Source organism: Miniopterus natalensis, chromosome 15, assembly GCF_054644295.1.
Source record: "Miniopterus natalensis isolate mMinNat1 chromosome 15, mMinNat1.hap1, whole genome shotgun sequence".
Taxonomy (NCBI): Eukaryota; Metazoa; Chordata; class Mammalia; order Chiroptera; family Miniopteridae; genus Miniopterus; species Miniopterus natalensis.
The window spans coordinates 41,054,945-41,077,469 of NC_142095.1; the positions used below are offsets into that span (position 1 = coordinate 41,054,945).

Here is a 22,525-nt window from a genome sequence, read left to right on the forward strand (position 1 = left end):
GTTGCTGACAGACGTAGGGCATGGCTCTGTGCCAGGCAGCTGCGTGCACTCAGGAGAGCAACTAACTTGATAGCTTATTTCTCTTATTTAATTATAAAAACAATACGGTCCCATCGTGGAAATTCTGGAAAACACGGAACAGTATAGAGGAAAAGAAATCAGGCAAGTATAGCCTCCCGTTGGGAAGGAGGGGAATATTTTGGCCTGTTGCCACCCCCCTTTGTGTAAGGAAGTCTTCCTCTGTATCCAGCTTGCGCCCTTTGTTCCCTTAGTGTCATAGCTGAGGCTCACGCCGCATCCTGGAAGACTGTGAGGTGGGAGGTTTTAATGACCGCACAGGATCGTGCGACAAACACCATCTTCATTCGCCCTCCTGGGCCGGGGTTTCCGTGTGTGTGTGTGTGTGTGTGTGTGCAAGCACACGTGTGTGTGTATTTGTAAACAGGTGGGAGATTAGATGAGTTCGAGACGAGGAACAGTAGCAGGGGCGGCATTTATGGAGCATTTACTATGTGCCTGGTGCTCTGGTAAACAAGGCACATGCATCACCTGAATTCATCCTCACAGCCTCCAAGGCAAGTACTGTTATTTTCTACAGGTGGGAACCGAGGCAGAGAGGTTAAGTAATTTGTCTATGGTGACACAGCTAGCAAGCAGGAAGTTGAGGGGGGACGCCCCCCCACAGCCAGCCATGTTGCATGCCTACGGCCTTCTTCTATCTTCACATCTACCTCTCTCTTCACAGGTCATGAGAATCCTGTGAATGCAGTGGGTCCTCTAAATGCTCCAAGACACTCTCCTTGTCTTAAAGTCAGCAGATTAGCAACCTTAATTCCACCTACAGCCTTAATTCCCTTTAGCAGTGTGGTTAATATTACATATTCACAGGCTCTGGGTTTTAGGACTTAGGCATCTTTGAGGGCCATTATTCTGCAAATTACACGCCCACACACCTCTGAGAGCTGCAGTCAGCAAGGAGGACTCTGGAATCCTGCCTAGCACCTTTCCTGGGACTTTAGGATACCCAGAGGTCCCCAACATTTCTTGAAATAAGGTGCTTTTTAAAAGCCGAGCACTTTCCTGGCAGGCAGACAAACGAATCTAGCGATTATTGCCCCAGAGCTGGGGTAGGTTCTGGAGCAGAAGTCCTCACCCAGAGGGAAAAGCCGAGAGGAGCAGACCCGCCCCGGGTGTCTGAGACAGAATGGCAGGGCCGCTGCAGTGTGCGCACGTGCGTGCATCCGAGTGTGGGTCCCGGGTGTGCGCGCGTGTGCGCACAGGGGCTCACAGATGTGTGTGTGTGTGTATAGGCTGGCTCTGATCTTCTAGGTGTCCAAAGACAAAAGAGCTGGCTTACTCATGAAATAAATGTCCGCCACATCGCTCTTTCTAGGTCTGATCTTCGAGAAGAAAGTGGACCAGGACCTGCGCAGGGATTTCTTCTGTATAACCCTCGGCTTCAAATCAGCAGCATTTTCCACAGCAGTCCTGGGCCTTGGTCACAAAAGAAGTGCGGGTGCGCCGAAGGTGGGGGAGAAAGGCACACAGGTCACTAGGCCGAGTACCCCCATCAATAAACTACCCGCAGTTTACGGTGCTTCTCACCTGTGTTCACGGATCAAACCCGACGTGGCCGTGTGCCTGGTGCCTCGGTCTGCTATGTGATAAAAGCAGTGCCTTGGCATGAGAGACGCGGCCGGCGGGAGAATACAAATAGGGTTAGGAATTTCTTTCGCGGGCATTAATAATTCATTCCTGCATTCATTCCTCGCAGTGCCCCTGCTGATCCTTTGAACAGCAGCAGCAGCAGCAAACTGCGGAATGGAAGTCTTCCCTCTGACGCCAGGGCTGGAGTGAGCAGTCGGGCAGGGGCTTTGGGGCTCAGAGGCTGGTCCCCAGCAGCCCAACCAAACTGCCCACAGTGTGTGTCTGTTGCTCTCGGTGGGGACAGGGACAGGATGGTCAAATCAGGTTGGAAGTCTTACACTGGTCCCACTGAGCTAAAATCAAGGCGTGGTGGGGCTGCACCACCTTCTGGAGGCTCTTGGGGAGGGGGGGGGAACCTGTTTCTTTCCCTTTTCTGGTTTCCCGAGGCCACTCCCATGTCTTGCCTGTGGCCCCTTCCTCGTGGTCTTGAGGTATTGCATCTTCATGACCCTTCTTCCATTGCACGTCTTTCTCTGACCCTCTTCTGCTCCCCTCGTCCGTGTTTCAGGACCCTTGTGATGCTCTTGGGCCCATGGGAATAATCCAGGACCATCCTCCTAATTAAGTCAGCTGATGAGCAAACCTAATTCCATCTGCAGCCTTGATTCCCCTTTGCCATGGATCCTAACATATTTATAATGTTTGAAGTGGGAAAATCACTTCAAATGGTTTAAGAATTATAAAAGTAATGCTTGTTCATGATAAAATATTCAGAACAGTGCAGCACTATATCAAATGACAATTTAAATGTCTACTTTATCTACTCTCCAAGATGGAACCACTGTTCACAATTTTAAGTATACTTTTAGAATTTTCTATGCACATACAAGCATATATCTATATCTATATATCTATATCTATCATCTATATCTATATTTCTATATATCTATATCTATCTATCATCTATCTATCTATCTATCTATCTATCTATCTATCTATCTATCTATCATCTATCTATCATCTATCTATCTATATCTACCATCTATCTATATCATCTCTATCTTTATCTGTATCTATCTTTTGTTCTCTGTCTCTTTCCCTTTCTAGGTCTCTCTCTGTTTCTCTTTCTTGCCTGCTATCCAAGCAGCCATCTGTCAATCCACCCATCCTTTCAGCTGGTATGAATTTTACTCCACACCATGGGTATAAGAAATGACACATTTCTTTATTTTTCTAAATCAAGTTAAATCTCACTCCAAACCTCCACTTGTCAGGGTGGAGAGAATGAGAACTTCAGTATCAACCATAATTCAACTTCTGTACCAACTGTAATTCTGGAGCCCTCTTCATCTTCTTCATTGCCAAAAAATGGGGGTGGGAAGGGGCTTAATGATGTCAGGGAAACAGGATCTGGCATCTCCCTCTCTTTCCAAATAGCACAGATTTCTAAACAGTGTTCTGTGAAGGATTCCAATTAACACAACAGAAGAAACAGGCACACACGTGGGGAAGACTGTGAGAAACACAGCCAGTACCAACAGTGCTGTCTCTTGGAAGCGAGATTACAACAATTTTAATTCCCTTCTTGACACAACTCTCCCCTCCCTTACATTTTCTACAGTTAACAGATATCTCTTTATAATCATTATAATAAAGTTCATTATCCATATTCTACGTCTCGATTGGCCTTTCCTTTCAGCTGAGTGCCTGGCTCCCCAGGACCACAGAGCCTCCTTGGCTGTGGGCACAGGTTTAATAACACAGGTAAAGCTTGGGAATGTGAACTGGAGGCCAACCTGCTTTTCTAGGCCATGGGGGGGTGTGTGTGTGCTTGGGGGAGCTGGGAGTTTGAGGGTCTGGAGAGGAAGAACCTGGTTTTTATGGTCACCTCATAGCTTCATAATTGGGGCTCACAGCTGTAGTCCTTTCACCCCACAGGGGAGGGCCCCTGCTTCCAGGCAGCCACGCTGGCTGGAACCCGCCCTCCTGCAGTGGCGTCTGGCTTCTCCAGTGACTAAGAGGGAAAGCAGAGGCCCAGGGAGCCATGGCCTAAGGCGGGTGACCCAGGGCCTCTGTTTCAGGGGCTGGGATCTGAGTGGGTGGGCCAGTCAGGATGTGGGCCACCCAGGGAAGGCAGGCACAGCACATCTGGGGGCTTCTTTACCTGGTTGTCTCCAGGAACATTTGAAGAGGAGGAGGGGAAGGCTGTATGGTCAACCCTTGTGCCATTCAGCTGCTCATCAACAAATACTTAATGAATATTGTGCCTTCTCTGGCTAGACACCAGGCTGGGACCCCTGGGTACAGGGCAAAGCAACAATAGACGTGCCTCCTGGGGTGGATGTCATCAGAGGGGCCCTGTCATTTGTTTCTTCTGGTCTGTCTTGTTCTTTGCTGTAATTCCCATCCCTAGAATATACTAGGAACTCAATAAAATTTTGTGAAAAGAATAAAATATTTGTTTCCTGTTAGCTGGGGGAAACAATCCAACAGCAAAGACATCTGAAAATCAAATGAAATGGAAGAATTTTTTTCTTGATTCTTCTAGATATGTCATCTTCATCATCATTGTCACAGTAATGGATATGCATGAGGTCTCCATGCTTTCCTGTCATACATTTTGTTTTCACAAAGATGTCAGGGAAAGACCTGGCCTCACCCATCACTTTAGCATGCATGTGGTCCATTTACCTGGGTTCAGATCCTGACTCCACACTGACTAGAAGTGTGAGCTGACTCAGGCAAGTAACTTCCTCTCTCTGAGCCTCCTCTGTAAACAGGTTGATAAAAGAGATGTCCTCACTGTGTCGTCATGAGAATTAAATGAGATATGTGAGTAAAACTCACAGCACAGAGCCTGGCTCAGAGCAGGATGCTTCCTCCCTGACCACTGATGTCTTTTTTTGTGTGAACTCTGTGGCTGCACTGTCCTCCTTTGCAGCAAGTCCGATGGATGCTGAGCACTTGCTGCCTCAGGTTGTGTGGCCCATCTCCCAGGCTGTGGAGAGCACTGGAATCAGGATCCAGACAGGGAGTAGCAAAGGGATTTCCTTGACTGACACAGCTTTCCAAATGCCTTTTTCCTTATTGAGCTGGAAGGAGGCCCAGGGTTGGGCAGCCTGTCCCAGGTTGGGGAGAGAGTGATGTGGGAAGTTGGTGTCTTACTTCAGTCTATACAATGACACCCTCCCCATCCTGGTTGAGAATAGGAACCTGGGTGAGAAGTCACCCTTCAAACCCTTTCAGCTAGAGAGAGAAATCACTCCCTGCTACTGCCTCATGACTTTCTACACACTTTGGTGATTGCTCTAAATTCCTGATGGTCATCACTTGTGTCCGTCTTCCCAGTGGTGTGTTGCTAAATATTCACAATCAACTCTCCAGGAAAAAAAAATGTGAGCACATCTACACATACATAAGTGTATTGTATTTTACTGGTATAAAGGATGTGTATCAAACACACATTTGTTATTTAAATAATAATAAAATACGCAAACTTTCTACTGTAAATTCCATATAGTCATTGACTCTCACAGAATGCTTTTAATCATTTTTGCCCACATCTTCTATTAGCCAACATATGGTTGTAATTCAAGCATGATCTGACAAAATTAGAATATGAATACATACTTAATTACTTTCTGATTCAGCAAAGAAATCTTTCAGGTCATTGAATGAGCAAGTGTAGTTCTGTCATAAATGGTGGTTGATATTTTCATTTATGTTAATAAGATGAAAGTGAAACATTGAAGATGTATATCAAAACTTCACTTGATTGTCTATACATGAGTGACTTCTTTGCTGAATCAGACAACAATTTTTGAGTACTAGAACATTTCCTTAATTTTTTGTTCAATTAAAATATAATGGCTACAGACATGACACACTTTCATGTTTACTGCATTCCTAACACTTCTCTATCACATTTCTTAATTCTACACAATCAACAAAGCACTAAATCAAGCTCGCATTTGTAACGTTTGCCAATTTCTGTGGTGTAAATATGCACACTATGGCTGATATCAAGCTACCATTGTGAAATCACTAATGGTATAAATTTTCACCATACATATACAAGATAGGTATATAACTTCAAGAGCATAAATAATAGTAAAATGTAAAAAAATAGTTAAGACTTGATGAATTTTGAGTACGTAGTACCTTTATTTTTAATACAATTTATTTAACATTTAAGTTTAAATAACTTAACCTTTAATAATGGCTTTAGCTTTTGAGAAGAGCCAGCCAGTGATCTCTGCATTCTCTCACCTTAGAGCACCTTGCCTTTCCCCCGCTGAGGTGGTTGACCTACATAAGTTTCGTATGGACATATGGGAGGGAGGAGCCAAGTGGTTTCCTTGGTGCCAACATGTCTGGTGAACTCAAATCCTTCTGTGTTTCCGAGGCATGTCCTGAGTGTCCAATTACATTAGGAGGCTTCAGAGAAAAGAAAAGCATAAAAAAGAAACACCTCATGCTTAGGCTTGAAGGTCACAGTGGCAGGCAAACTCTTCCCCCTGATTTTACCTGGGGTTGTCATGGTGATGAGAGGAGGCTGTGAAATAATGCAATGGAAGAAGTGAACTCAGTAATTTGGATAGGTCTCCTTTGAAATGCACTTCAATATCAGAAAGGCAGGAGACGTTCATCCCCTTACTGCCCTGGGGCTCCTGGACAAACCTCACAGCACCAGTGAGTTCATCCATCTTGTGAGCTAGTTTGAATTTTTTATAACAACACCCCCAAACTAAGGACATAAAGACCTTAAGAAAAAAGGTCCTGGTGCCACTCACTACTACAAAATTGGGGGGTTTGCCACTTTACCCAATGTTTCTACAGCTACAGGAAGTATTCAGTTCCTTAAAGTTCCCATGTTTTCTTGCCTTTGAACATTCTATTTTCCCTACACTCATTCCTATTATTAGTCAGGATTAGTCAGGTTATGTGGCGATAATAAATGAACCCCCGATTTCAGCCACATTAAATTTTATGTCTTACTCCTGCAATGTGCAATATGGGTTGGGAGGTCCTTCTCCTTCCAGAGAAGTGGCATCCAAGGTCACTGGTACAAAGAAAAATAAGTTAAAAAGAGGCAACTGGTTCTTAACTCAGCCTGGAATTGTCACAGGTCACTTTCTCAATTGGCCAGAATTGGTCATGTGGCCCCAACCTAACTGAAAGGGAGGCTGGGTAATGTAGGGAGCACATGCGATGCTTGGTGAACACCACCGCTTGGTGCCACCCTCTTTCTCCCCTTCTGACATGTTCTTAGGGTCATCATGGAAAGTCACTTCCTCTAGGAAGCCCTCCCCAGCCCCCCAGCTCTGGGTCAAAGTTTCCTTCACGTGGACCTATGTAATTTCTCATCCTGGCGTGCATGCCCCTGAAAGGTTAGGCTGGCTACTGATCCCTTGCTCGGCTGTGAGCTCCGTGAAGGCTGGAACCCACTCGATCTCTTACCCAGTGCTCAGCACAGTGCCTGCCATACAGCAGGGCTCAGTAGTTGATCCTGGAGTGGATGGCAAATAGCTTCACGTACCTCGGTTTCCTTGTCTGTCAAATGGCTTCCATTATAACTATTCAATTGTGGGGAGTCAGTGAAAAAGTGCTCTTAAAACGCCTCATCATTATTACAGAGTATGGCAAATAACATCATTCACTATTCTCAGGTGCACGTTTGCTTTCACCTTTTACCAAATCTGAAATCGATGCATCTTACAATCACTGTTAAGCAAACACTGCGTCAGCATTCAGTTCGTGGCTTTTGTTCTTTCTTGGTGGTACATGAAATCTTGGGGTGTCTTAGATTCCATGACTTATGAGAGTTAATAAGTGATCATTATTAACTATTATTTTTCCTCTTAAATGACCTCCACCATTAACTATTATTTTTCCTCTTAAATGACCTCCACCGCTGGCCAAACTTTATCTGTGGACATTTCTCTCACCCTTCCAAGCCTTTTGATTAAAATGAGTGTGAAAACGGAAGACGAGGGTAGCTTTCCTACCAGCACCTTAGAGAGGAACAGGGGTTGTCAGTTGTGCCCGTCTTCTCATCCAAGAGACCTCCCTGCTCCTCTCCTGTGCACATGTCTCTCTCTTTTAAAATTCTTCCCAGTGAAGCACTAACCAGAGTCTACCTTGGACCTCACTAAAAATTAATTTACTAAAATCAGTCACATCTAATTTTTAATGTGCTGTGTCCCTTACCATGTGCTCTTTCACTGAATCCCCGAAACCTGTGAGACTGCCATTATTTCTAAGATAAGGAAACTGGGGTACAGAGAGGTTTGGTTATGTACAAAAAGAGGCTCACAGCCAGAGCATGGAGGAGCTGGGATTTAACTGGGCTCTGACTGATGGGAGACTGCCCTGAAAGGCCTCTCGGGCATGCCTGGCTCGCCTTTGGGTTGTCCAGGGTCCATGGCACGTAGTGGGCCCCCCCCAGCAGGTGCTCCAGTCATTGTACTTGCTTGTGAATGGAAGAGGCCGTCTCGGGTGGGCACCTTCGTACGGTCAGCGATGCAAATACTCAGTTCTCATGCTCATATTGAAAACCGTTTGAGTCTACTGAACTTGCTCCACAGAGAAAGGTTCTATTTTTTTATTTATATTCCCAGAGCCATCCTGACCAAATGTTCCCACGGCTCCTCTTTGAATAGCCCCCCACCTCCCGTTATCTCTTTGCTGACCCTCATCCCTGCAGCCCTCCCAGCTGTTTCGGAAGCATCTCCCCGACAGCGGCTGGGACTGTTGGACGGCTGCCCAGCGGCGCACTAAGGCAGAGCACGCTCAGGTTTTCCGAAAATATTCAATGTACCTTTGGCTCCCTCTCCAGCCCCTGCCAGACGCTGGCTCTGGAAGCTCTGCAGCCCCAGGGTGCCGAGAAGGTGCCTCTTCTTCCCTGTGGCCCCTCGACGTGCGCACGGGACCGGGGAAAGTCATCCAGTGCGATTCTTCCCTTGTGGGGCGACGAGACGACATGGGGCGTGGGGGCACCTGTTTAAAAACGGCCTCTGGTGGCACTCTCCTGGGGACTCCTGCCCCCGCCCCGCAGGTGGCCGTGGTTAGCACCGACGAGGTCTCGGGGAAGAAGGGAAATAGAATGAGCGAGGGGCTGAGGGGCTAAAGGCCACAGCCTCAGGACGGCAGGCCACGCTGGGCCCAGAGCCCTGGAGGGTCGGTTGCCCGGACGGGCTGTGGAATCGGTCAAGGCTCTGAGCCCAGCAGAGGCAGGGTGGTGCCCGCCCCCGCCTGCCGTTCCTTCCTTTACCCCTTTGCCTGGCCTTCCTTAGCCGTTTCTTCGGGAGTTTCCTGAGGGCAGCGGGAGCCGTGGCAGGTCCTGTTCATGTGGAGCAGGGCGTGGGCTTCGCTTTGCCCGAGGCCTCCGGCTCCAGGCCCTTCCTAACCTGGGCTCAGGGGCGACTGTGCCTCCGCTGGGCGCTGCCGCTCTCTGGGTATTTCTGCTCCCCGGGGGTCCCCGTGGAAGCTGGATAGACTCTGGGTAACGCAAAGGGAGTTCCTGAAGCTGGCGGGGGGCTGAGAGAGAGCGAGGTGGGCCCTGGTTCCTCGCAGACCCCGGCTTTCTGTTTACCCGCCCGTCTGCCAGCCCCGCCAGGGTGCCTTCCGTGACTGCGGTGCAGGAGTGTGTCCTGCTGCCAGCTGTTGCTTTTGCTGCCCCGACGGGCCTCCGTCACGTCTCACACCCTCCCCTTGCCGTCCAAGGGGGGCTCTGTGGTTGCCATCCCGGTTCTCGAGCCTTTGCCATGCACAGCCTCATTGAAAGGTAGAGAGAGGGAGAGAGGGCCAGAGAAGAGAGAAAGACTTAGCTGGAGAAGCGGCCCTGAAATTTGGTATAAAAGGGCCGGGGGTGAGGGTGAGGAGGGAGAGAGGAAAAACGCCCCTGAGGCCAGGCCTGGGGGGAGACCGGGAGCTGCTGCCTGGGGAGGCTGCTGCTGGGCCTGAGAAAACGGGGCGAAGAGGCAGGAGTGCTTGATGGTTATTAACTGGCTCACCTTTCGGGTTTCCTGAGAAACACAAGTAAACAGAGGAATCCTTTAAAATTTTCTCTCAGAGGCTGGACCTTGCTTATTGGAACGTGACTTTGTAGAGACTGGGCCAGGGAGGCCCCGGAATATATTAAGGTTAAAAACATTTCATGTCATTGCCTCTTCTGTGCCAGACCGAGTGCTAGGCACCGAGGGAGCAAATGTGATTAAGAAATGATCCACGCCCTGAAGGAACTCATGGAATTCAGCTATTCTAAGAGCTATGATGCCAAGATTCTAATACTTCAGAATTCCATTTTGCTGAAATTCTTGACCCTGCCACGTGGGCAGGGAAGTACATTTCCAGCACTCGAGTCAGGGGGCAGGATTCCTGGGAGAAGGCGGTCAGCCTCTCCTCTTCTGTCTTAGGAAGAAGGGTCTGGGCCCTGCGGAGGTTCTGAAACCAAAGCCCTGCTGCCTTTGGGAGGATCCCTATCACCAACTCGGAAGATGCTTTTTCCTGGAACAGAAAACTCATGTGGCAAGCCCATTACTCTGGCTTCATTTTGGTCTTTGTTCCAGCTCAGTCTTCACTTTTGGCTGCCTCTCTAGATGCACTTGGCCACTGGAACAGTGCTTGAAATTCATTGCAGAGGCCAAACTTGACCTAAATCCATCAAGCGAGCTAAGTAAATTCATTGACTTGGGTCCCATTTAGACTCTCTGTTGAAGGATAATAGCTTGTTAGTTTAACTAAGCCTCTGGTCCTTTGAGAAGTATTCAGAGAAAATATTGATTGAGGTTCTGTTGCTATGTGCATATAATTCTTCAATATTCACTTGCGAGCCTTGCTTTCTTAGGGACCAGCAAAAGTGACTGGGATCTCAGCAGATGGGTAAGCAGGACCTAACTGAATGGGTGTGCCAGCTGTCTATTTTTGTTTAACATTAGTCCCTTTTATTTCTCTAGATTTCACCTCTCTGTTAATATTTTGGTTTACTTTTCTCCCCGCTTGTGTGCATATTGCAAATATCTGTATCCAGGACTAGTCTGCTTTGGATTGTCATTTGCTAGAAGTTATGACCTTAGCCTTTATAATCTCTTAGCTATTAATAGTTAAAAATAAGAACCAGTCCTGATACCTGATTATCACTTTATGGTGGACACATTAGTTTCTCTCGCATTGCTCAACTTGACTCTTGTGAGGCAGGAAGCAGTGTAGCTCAGTGGTTAGCAGCAAATGTTTTGGAGTTAGAGAGACCTGAGGCCAAATTCCAGCTTGACTATTGGCTAGCTAGTGTTTAACTTTCTCCTCAGATATTAGTATTTTGGGAAATAAACTCTAGCCTACTGACTGTTGCATGGTTGATAATATATAGGGAGTTACTAAGATCATTGTTCCCATTTTACTGATAAAAGTATAGAGAAGCTAAAGAACTTGCCCAGGGTCATACACTCCCAGTCCTGGATTCTTTCCTCCCGTGAGGCTTCCTGGCATTCCCCCATGATAACAGGCACCAGTGTATCTGATGCTTGAAATCCCTCTCAATACTCACCAGTGCATTGGAGGAGTATTATTTCGTGTTCCCCAATGGGATGAAATACAACACCTGGTGATATACAGACTTTTCCTCCCCCAACACCCTAGTCAGCGGTCGAGTTTATCCCCATGTCCTGCCCAGCTGATTAGGAGCAGCCAGCGCTTGGTGGGGATACTATCCCTTACGCCACGATTGGAAGTGAGTTTTCTTGTTTCCTGTTCTGCTGTGTCCATCTCTGCCCGCACCCACGAAGAGTAAACATTCAAAACAAATGTTTGGAATAAAATGGTTAAATAGTAAGTGAAAAAAACTAACAGATGTTTGGCTTCAGTAAATGGTACTGGGAAAACTGGATGACTGCGAGCAAAAGAATAAAATTAGATCACTATCTTACACCATACACAAAAATTAACTCAAAATGGATTAATGACTTGAGTAGAAGGCCAGAAACCATAAAATACATAGAAGAAAACATAGGTGCTAAGCTTCTGGACATCAGTCTCAGTGGTGTTTTTGTGGATTCGACTTCAACAGTAACGGAAACAAAAGCCAAAATAAACAAATGGGACTATATCCAACTAAAAGCTTCTGAACAACAAAGGAAAACATCAACAAAACAAAAAGGCAACCTACCAAATGAGAAAAGGTATTTGTAAACCATATGTCCGATACAGGGTTAATATACAAAATATATAAAGAACTCATGCATCTCAACAACAAGAAACCAAACCACCCAATCAAAATGGGGGCGGAGGATCTGAATAGAATTTTCCTGATGAAGATATACAGATGGCCCAACAGAACAGGCACATGAAAAGATGTTTGACATCACTGATGATTAGGGAAATGCAAATCAAAACCACAATGAGGTATCACTTCATGCCTGTTAGAATGGCTGCCATCAAAAAGATGAACAACAAATGCTGGAGAGGATTCAGAGAAAAGGAAGCCTTGTGCACTGCTGGTGGGAATGTAAATTAGTGCAGCTACTACGGAAAACAGTGTGGAGGTTCCTCAAAGCAGTAAGACCAGAACCGCCATATGACTCAGAAAAGATATATGCACCCCTATGATCATTGCAGCATTATTTACAGTAGTCGAGATATGAAAAAAAACCCTAAATGTCCATCAATAGACAGCTGGATAAAGAAGATGTAACATGCACACACACATATAACATGCACACACACACACACAAACACACATGGAATGCTACTCAGCCATAAAAAGGTGAAATTTTTCTACTTGGGACAACATGGATGGACGTTGAGGGTATTAGTCTAAGTGAAATAAAGCAGCAGAAAAAGACAAATACTGTACGGTTCCCTTGTAAGTGGAATATAAAAATAGAAACAAAACAAGTGAACAAACAACAACAGCAAAAACAAACTCGTAGAGGCAAACAACAGGTGAGGGGTTACCACAGGGAAAGGGGGTGGAGGCAGGGTAAACCGGGCAAAGGGGGTCAAGTGCATGCTGATGATGGAAACTAGACTTTTGGTGGTGAGCGCGATGTAGTATGTACAGATATCAAATTATAATGTCGCACACCTGAAGTTTATATAATGCTATCAGCCAATGTTATTTCAGTTAAAAAACTGAAAACAAAAAGCCATGTATTTTAGAGAACACGTGCTCATAGAGCTGGATGGCTTTAGGTTGTAGGGAGTAACGATTATGACCAAATACATTTCTGTCTTAATGTAACCGGAACCCAAGTTCTGCTGCCTGCCGCCCTCAAAACCAAACTCATTAGACAGATGCTGGTGAGAAAGGAAAGTGGTTTTATTCAAGTGCCAGTCACCCGAGGAGATGGGGGGCTCTTGTCACAAAGCCCATCTCAACATCTCAGTGCAGGCAGAGGTTTTTATAAGGAGGGAGAGAGAAAGCAGAACAAAGAAATCAAGGTGGGGAGGGGGATTGAAAAGTTCTCTATGTGCAGCCAGCACAGTCCATTCTAAGGACCTTGAAACTGGTCAAGTGAAGGTCTGGTGTGCGCTGTCCTGGCCTTGGTTATCCTGGTCCTACGATGAAGCTCAGAAAATCTCCCAGAACTGGGATGACTGAAGGTTGGGGTCTGCATCTGCTGAAGTTAGTTCCTAGGATTCTTATACAAACATGCTGTTTATCTACGAGCTGCGTATTAGTGGGAGTCAGCACTTACAGGAACACTCTTAAAGAATGGTGGGGTAGGTTACAATCATTACTATTATACTAATTTCCTTATTACAAATGTGTTTTATTGCTGGGTGTATTTTCTTCACACACAACCCACCTTTGTCAAGAACTAGATGTTATCTAAGTTTTAACAAGGGCTTAGCTTTCCACCTGGCTGCCAACTTGCACCTTTGTACATGGAACTAAAGCAGAAGGAGGTAGGAGAGAACCAGTGATGTTTGGAGAAGGGGAGGATTTCATGTGGCTTTTTTTTTTTTTTTTTTTTTTTACAAGGCTGGACTCCTCCTGAGAAATGGGAGGACTTAAAGGCCAGGTGTTCTGGCTGGAGGCAGTAGGGGAAGCTTCTAGGCATGTTTGCGGCCTGGGGAGGAGAGTGACAATGCACTTGCAGGCTCCCTCTTTCACTCCCTCTTCCCCTCACCATTTCAGGGACCCCACACTGGGTCCAAGGCGCTTGACTGCAAACTCATTTTATTGTACATTTTGGGATCTGAGCACTACGGGGGGAGGAGGGGGCATAAAATGTAGATACCCAGGTAGCCCTGTAATATTCAAACTTCAGACTAATATTGGCATTTTATGCAAACTGCTCAGTCACTCCCTATGATAAGGAGGTTGGGACATGGTGAGGGATAGAGAGAGGGTATGTTGTGTTTTTGTGTTCACTGGTGCCCCACCTTTGACAACTTTATTAAAGGGTCCTTTGCTAACTCAGCTTTTGTGTATTAGTTATCTATTAGTACAACAAATTACCCCAAAACTTAGCAGCTTAAAAAGATCATATTTATATATGTGTGTGTGTATGTGTGTGCTCACCACAGATGATGTATCATAGAATTTTACACTTGAAACCTATATAATTTTATTAACCAGTGTCATCCCAATAAACAATGAAAGAAGATAATAAATATTAATTATTTCTCACAGTTTTTGTGGGTCAGGAATTCCAGAGCAGTTTAGATGCGCAATTCTGGCTCAAAACCATAGGGTCTCAAAAGAGGTTTGCTATAAAGTAAATGTTTGTGTCCCCCCAAAATTCTTATGTTAAATCTTAATCCTCAATGTGATGGTATTTGGAGGTGGGGCCTTCGGGAGGTGATTAGTTCATGAGGGTGGAGTCCTCATGAGTTCAAATAGTGCCCTTATAAAAGAGGCCTCAGAGAACTCCCCTCCCACCAGCTGTGTGAGGACACAGTGACAAGATGGCCCTCTAAGAAGCAGGATTGGGTTCTCACCAGAAACTGAATCTGCCAACACCTTGATCTTGGACTTCCTAGCCTCTAGAACTGTGAGAAATAAATTTCTATTGTTTATAAGCCACCCAGTTTATGGAATATTGGTTATAGCAGCCTGAATGGGTTATGACAAGGTCATAGTCAAAATGTTGGTTGAAGCTACAGTCATTTGAAGATTTGATTAGGGTTGGATAATTCTATTCCAAGATAGCTCACTCACAAGCCTGCTCAACTTGGCCTAGTTGTTGCCCGGAGGCTTCTGTTCTTTACCTGCTGGGTGTCTTTAATGCCTCAACTTCAGAGGTCACATCATCTTTGCAATGTCCTAATGGTGACACAGCTGGGCCCTACTCAGTATGTGAGGTACTACACATGGATGTGAGTACCAAGAGCCAAAAATCATTGGGGCCCCCTGGAGGTTGGCTGCCACGTTTGGTTTACACATTTTAACAACAGCTCTCTTTTTACCTCTTCACCATTTCCCCGAGAAGCGTCCCTGTGGAGACTCGCCCTTGATTACGCCCGCACACAGACCTTCCGATGTGAACCTCTACCCGGTTAGGACCTGTGGGGCACAAGGCACTCTCTTGGCACCTTTCTGCTTATCTGTGTTTCTCAGGAAGCAGGGTTGGAGTTAATGGAGATGAACACAAAACATTTACAGGAAATTGCAGGCGAAAACGACATATAACCAGATTTTATCGAGCACTTTTTATGTTCTAGGCATTGTGTTCGGCAGCTTACATGTTCATGTAAATGTGTATATGTGGGGCAATATTGTCACTAAGCTTTTTTTTAACAAAAATGAAAACTGAGGCACAGAGAGATGAAGTGCCACAGTCCAAAGTCCCATAGCTGGAAGGTGGTGGGTGGGGACTGGGAGACGGGAATCTCCTTGAGGGCCACGTTCCAGTGCCTCCTTGCCCTCGTTTCATCGCGGTGAGAAGACAAAGTCAGGGCCGAGAGCGCGCTTGTGATAACTGTGAACCGGGCCTGCGTCTTCCCAAACACAGCCCAAGTCAGGGGGATTTCACAGGCTTGATATGTTTTACACTTTAAAATGGATTTCTGGCAATATTTCCTTTAAAGCAGAACTCTTTTTAAGTCAAATAATATTTATCTCTTTTTTCCTCCATAAAGCAAGATATACTACTCACTGCGGAAAATTGGAATGTAAACACAGAAAGAATCAAGAGTCATGTGGTCTTGCCCTCCAGAAAAAATACGCATTGTAAACACGTTGAGGTCCAAACTGTGTCCCCTCATCTGGGCAGTTAATACATACACATGCTTGAAATAAAAATGGGTAAAGTGAGAATTTTAATAAGCGCAGTGCTCAGCCACCTTCTGACAGGCAAACGTGCCCGCGGGTGGTGCACGATTAAATGGGATCTTCTGCTTTGCAGGATGAGCATCATTTTTTTTCAAAGCACTGTTGGCATGTGCTCACTTAAATAAGTTGACTCTTCTACGTGACCTGACCCCTTTCGCAAGGCCAAGGTCACAGCCAGTGGGAAAGAGGGAGGGGAAAAATCCCAGGGAGGGTGGAAGGTTAGGAGGGGCACTTCAGGGCTCTGTGGAGGAGCGCCTGTCCCTCCTCTACTATGGAAAGAGACCCCACTGACTCCTCTTGAGCTTCGGTGCTCAGCTGAGGCCTGGAGATGCTCGGGCACAGCCTCCCACCTGCCTGAAAGCTCCAGGGGGTGAACGAGCTCCGTGTGCTCCAACAGCAAGGAAGCTGGAATACCTGTCCTGGGTGTCTAGGGACAGTACATTCAATTTATAACCATTGGAGAGGGTTTGATAATGCCCTTGGATGGTGAGCACTAGAGTAGGAGCCCTCTTATCAGTATAATTAAGACCTGTAGCTGGAGGTTAATCAAAATGTCAGTTCAAGTGGGGAATTGGTTGGAAGGAGCAGATAGCACCCTTAGAGCTGCCGAGGAGGTTTGGGATGGGATGGGCAGTGAGCACTGTGCACCTGGGGCATGAGTTAATTGGGTGGGTGGCCAGAGTTTTCACTGTATTATTATTTTCATTAGATAGTTGAGGATATTGAATGCTCAGAAAATATAGGATGGACACTTAAGCTAAAATACCCCTTCCTGTTTTAACTGGGCCTTTATTCTTAGAACAGTCTCTTCCTTTTTATGGTTTTATTTTTTCTGAAGTAGGGGAAGAGACCTGCATATAATAAGTGCCTACAATATGCCTGACACTTTGTACGTTATGTTTCTAGTCCTCACAACAGTGCTAAATTTGGAACAGCATTGTCTCCATTTGGAAGGGGAGGAAACTGAGATGGAGAGGCATTCTATGACTTGGCAAGGTTCCCCATTTAGTAAGTGTTAGTTTCCTAATGGATATTCTTACAAAGTACCACAAATTGGATGGCTTTGAACAACATGAATTCATTATTTTACAGTTATGTAGGTTAGAGGTACAACGCAGGCCTAAAACCAAGGTGCTGGCTGGGCTGCATTCCTTTCTGGAGCCTCCAGGGGAGAATCTGTCTCCTCGCCTTTTCCAGCTTCTAGAGGCTGCCCTCATTCCTTGGTTTGTGGTCCCCTCCTCCATCTTCGAAACCAGAAATGTGGCATTTCTCTGACCCTTTTTCCGGTCCTCACAACTCTCCTTCTTTGACCACAGGTGGGGAAGTTTCTCTACTTTTAAGGGCTCATGTGATTAGATTTGGGCCTGCCCAGATAATCCAGGATAATCTCCCATCTCAAAGTCCTTTACCTTAATCCAGTGATTTTCAGCCAGTGTGCCACAAGAGGTGTGCAAGGCTCTTTAAAACATTCAATACCTGACTATTTAGTCAGGGGCACTGACCTCTTTTCCCTTACATTGTCAAATAAGAAAATGACAACAGCCACCACAATAATAGCTATTTGGTGTGAATAAATACATATTATACCTTTTTTTTGGTCAAATTGGCAAAAAATATATGTATTTTGGTGTGCCATAGAATTTTAATAATGAATTTATGTGGGTCATGAGATGAAAAAGGTTGACAATTGCTGCCTTAATCATATCTTCAAAGTCCCATTTATCATACAAAGTAATATATTCACAGCTTATGGGGATTAGGATGTAAATAAGTTTTGGAGGTCATTATTGTTCCTACCATCAGACTGAGTGAGACAGGATTCAAACCAAAATCTGTCGATGTTAAGCTTTACTAACAAATACAGTCATCAAGGCGATTTGATAATGGAGGAGGGACAGACACTAGATTAATTGACAATAACAGATTCCAGAAATAGACCCACAGAAGTATGGTCAACTAAGTTTTTTTTTTTTTTTACAAAGGTGCAAAATGGCAAAAGGATAGTCTTTTCAATAAATGGTGTTGATATAAATGGACATCCTTATGCAAAAATAACACCAAAAACCAAAAACCAAAAGCACAAATGAATCTTGACCTGAACCTCACACCTTGAACAAAAATTAACTCAAAATGGATCATAGATCTAAATGTAAAATGTAAAACTAAATATTTTGAGAAGAAAATCTTTGTGACTAGGCTAAAGCCAACTGGTCTTAGACATGACACCAAAAGCACAATCCATAAAAGAAAATAATTTGAAAAATTTGACTTCATCAAAACTAAAAGCTTTGCTCAGTGAAAGTCCCTGGTAAGGGATGAAAAGACAAGCTAAAAAAGGGAAAAAATATTTTCAAGTTACATATCTGAGAAAGGACTTGTATCCAAAATATATAGATAACCCTCTAAACTCAATAATAAAGAAACAATAAGGCAATGATCGTATTAAAAATGGACAAAAGACTTGAACAAACATTTCACCAAATGGGGATACAAATGGCAAATAGGTACATGGATATTTGTTCAACATATTAGCCATTAGTCAAATACAAATTAAAATTATGATGAGATACCATGACATACCTATTATATAGGCTAAGATGAAAAATACTTACAATACCAAGTGCTGACAAGAATGCAGAGAAAGTGGATCACACATACATTCCTAGTGAGAATAAAAATGGTACAGCTACTATGGAAAACAGCTTGGCAATTTCTTATAAAGTCAAGTGTATATTTACAGTGCAATCCAGCAATTGCACTCCTGGGTATTTATTCTAGGGAAATGAAAACATTATGTTCACACAAAACCTTGTACACAAATGTTCATAGCAGCTTTATTTGTAATAGCCCCAAATTGGAAGTTGTCCAAATATCCTTCAACAGGTGAATGATTAAACAAATCTATACAACAAAATACCATTCAACAATAAAAAGAAATGAACTGTTGATACACACAGCAACTTGGGTGGATCTCAAGGATATGAGGACTGCTCATAAGGCCACTTGAGTGTTCAAGGTGGCTGGCTCCTTCCAGAACAAGTGATTCAAGAGAGAGCAAGGTGGATGCTGCGGTGTTCTTTATGATGTAGCCTTGGAGGTCACAGTCCATCACTTCAGCAAATCCTATTGATTACAGAAGTCAGCCCTATTCAGTGTGGGAGGGGACTACACAAGGCATGAATTCCAGCATGAAAGAATCACTGGGGGCCAATCTTAAAGGTAGTCTACAAAAAAAAAAAAGTATAAAAGAGAACTATTGAGTGAAAATACTTCAATAGATGGTAAATGTCCTTAAACGGCTAAACGCATTTTCTAGAGGCTGTACTATTCTGGGGTCACAATTTGGCCATCCTTTCAACAGATATTTACTGAGCACCTACTATGTGCCAACAGTTTGCTTAGGACCTTTGCAGAGGGAGCCCTGGAGCACAGTCAGGAACCAGAAAGATAAGCTCAGGAAGAAGCCCTGCCTGGTTCATGAGCAGACCTGCATATCTGTCAGTCGTCCTTCCCATTCTGTTAAGTAGGGGCCCTCAGGACCCACATCAGCCTGAACCGCACTGTTGCCCTCTGTTTGTTGGGTAATGACTTCCTTTCACATGCTCTGCTTAAACGATCGCCTCTCCTCTCCCTTCTCTCTTTCTGGTCATAATTCTTTCTGTTCCCGTTTCAGTTGCAAACAAGTGCTCTCCAAACCGCACTCCTCACATTTATTAAAGCTAAATAGTTTCCTGCTGCCTTCTCCCATATTTCTAAAAGCAAGCTCCTCTTACCTTACACAGAGAGCCTAACCTGAACAAGAAACTTGATTAATGCACAATTTACCTCTTCCCTCAGGCTATCAATGTCTTAGTCAAAATTCTTGGCTGCCAGGGAGCAACAAACTCTGGCCATGTTCAACATAAAGGAATTTCTTAGAAGACATCTGAGTTCTCAGAATTGGTAGATGGCTTGAAAATCAAGCTTAGGAAATGGGTGCAAACCTTGGCTTTTCTGTAGGGCCGGGTGACAGGGGCAATGTGGTCACTGTGCAACTGTGTCACTGTGATAATGCTCCTTCAACTGTTCCTCCTGTCCTTGCTTCCCAGTCTTAGGATTAAAAATCCTGGGAAACAGCATCTTTGGTTTGGTCAAGGTCAATACTGGCCCCAGGCTCCAGAGTTGGGAAGAAGCAACATTTGACCCATTTGGGAAAATAAATAAATAAATAAATAAATAAATAAATAAATAAATAAGCAAATGTTTCTTCGTATTCACTAATTCTCTAAACAGCTCTCACTGATTTGTCACCGTGCCATTCATATGGAAGCTCTCCGGTGCTCAATGAGTAGACAATTACTTCACCATCCTTAGGATCCACCCAAGCCTTGTATTTTCTATAAACGAGCCCTCTAAATTGGCAAATGCTCTCAAGAAGTGCTTTAATTGGATATTCTGTTAATTTACCAATAATCATCTCCTAATGCCATTTATTACAGTAAATTAGGTGAAGGTAGAACGGGTAGAAAAATATTGATTGCCGCCCTCTGAATTTTTAATGAGTATTTGATTTATGAATTAATTCTTCATTTCATTAATTAGAGTAGCTAGGCAACCTTCCAAACAAAGCTGGGGTGCCGAGGATTATTGTGACTTTCTCATCAGCAATTTTAGCTAATGATTCATTAAAATGAATTTCTTCCCTGGTCTAGGTTTTGTATCCTGCTTTAGTAGGAGCCTTATGCTTATTGGGTTTGTGGTCACCTTTTTATGTTTCTTCACTCATCCTTTGTTTTTTTAAAAAAATATATCTTTATTGATTTCAGAGAGGAAGGGAGAGGAAGAGAGAAATAGAAACATCAATGATGAGAGTCACTGATTGGCTGCCTCCTGCAAGCCCCCTACTGGGGATCGAGCTAGAAACCCAGGCATGTGCCCCAACCAGGAATCAAACTGCGATCTCCTGGGTCCTAGGCCGACGCTCAACAGCTGAGCCACGCCCAGCAGGGCTCATCCTTTGTTTTTAAACGATTTGCTCAATATGGACAACTTTTTTCATCTTCCATAGGGGGTTGGCCTGGTTGACCTCTACCATGCCCCAGGATCCTGTAAGTTCATTCAGAAGAGCATGTGGTTCCAGTTGGCTTAAAGGGCCTCTAAATGTCCAAATGTCTGTTTCTAAAATAGCCACAGCTTGGTATGTCACAGAGGCACAATTAATTACTTGTGGAATGATTGAAAGAATTCATGCTTTCTGATTTTCAAGGATCTCTTGCAGCAAGTATCCTGTTCCATCTTTTAAAACACCTCTAGAAGTGGAGAAAAATAGACTGGTTGATCAGAATCCCATCTTTGCTATATCTTAACTATGTGATGGGAGGCAGGTAGATTTACCTCTCTGATCTTCTGTTCTTCATCAATAAAATGGGAAGAATTAGATTCTCTGTCTCATGGGGTTTATTTTGTGGTTGCCCTGCACAGAGGGAACGACCAACCTTCCACAACCCCAAACTGGTTCAGATGTTGAGACTGATATGTTACAGATGCACCAAAAGGGTCTAAAAATATTTATTGAAGCATGAGACTTTCTAGAGGAAGACAGGGAAGGCACCCATGTTGGTCTGAATATGGCTCTTGCTATGGATATGGGTGGGGCTGGGGTGAGAGTTTCCACACATGGACCGAATTGGCATGGTTTGAACTTCCCCTGGGAGGAGGTGTCTGGCTGGGCTCTTATCAGCTTGCCTAGGCGTGGGGCAAAGGAAAATGGGAATAGTGGGGGCCTGAAAGCTGTCAGCAGGCAAACATAAAAGATGGAGCCTGACTATTATATACTCATGAGAAAATATCTGCTTTAAGCACAGCATAGCACAGTTTAGGCCTAAGTGTTTAATAACGGATTATCAACACAAGAATTGGTTTAATCCTTTTAAGAAGCTTTTGCATTTATTATCTAATTTTCTCTGTATATCAATGCAGTAAATTCAGGGACCTGGTCAGAAGTCGATCGGGTAGACAGGAAACGGTTAACAAACTGTGGTTGCTGACCTCACTCTCACCATTGCCAGCATCATTGCCACCATTGCTACTGCCACAGTCAGCAGCATCGCCAACACCAGCACCAGTGTCCCTAGCAGTGCCCTCATAATTGTCACCAGAAGCTGCAGCAACATCACCATCACTATCATCACTATCTCCACTACCACCATCATCACCGTTATCATAAGATTTCTCTTATATTACCTACTTTCTTAGGTTGGAGAACTCTATTTTCAGCATTGTTGCAGACAAAATAACATTAGCTATTAGTAACAAAAAATATAGGCTCACCTAGCTTAAAAATAAGGAATTTAGTTTCTCAAGTAGCAAGAAGTCCAAGAAGGGTGGTTCTCAGGAGCTCAAGGACATCTTTAAAGATCTGGGTTCTTTTCTCTGTTCTGTTCTGACATCCTCATTGCAGCAGCTAGTCCTCGCCTAGCTCAACATTCACATACACAAATGAGTGTTTTTGTAGAAAAGGAGACTATTTCTTCCTTGAGTTTCTTTTTATCATTAAGTAAAATGTTTTACAGAACTGTTTCCTCATAACCTCCCTCCCCTTGGCAGTTTCTCCAGATGTCCCAT

At 44.4% G+C, this 22,525-nt stretch overlaps 1 protein-coding gene across 1 annotated transcript in view; it reads right to left on the reverse strand.

Annotated features, from left to right (window-relative positions):
• Positions 1–22,113, reverse strand: part of FAM3D (FAM3 metabolism regulating signaling molecule D) — a 55,811-nt gene extending 33,698 nt beyond the window's left edge. Inside the window, exon 1 of the mRNA XM_087825137.1 lies at positions 21,961–22,113. Within this exon, the coding sequence (XP_087681263.1) occupies positions 21,961–22,113 (153 nt within the window). The remainder of the gene's footprint in view (positions 1–21,960) is intronic.
• Between the last annotated feature and the right edge of the window lie 412 nt (positions 22,114–22,525).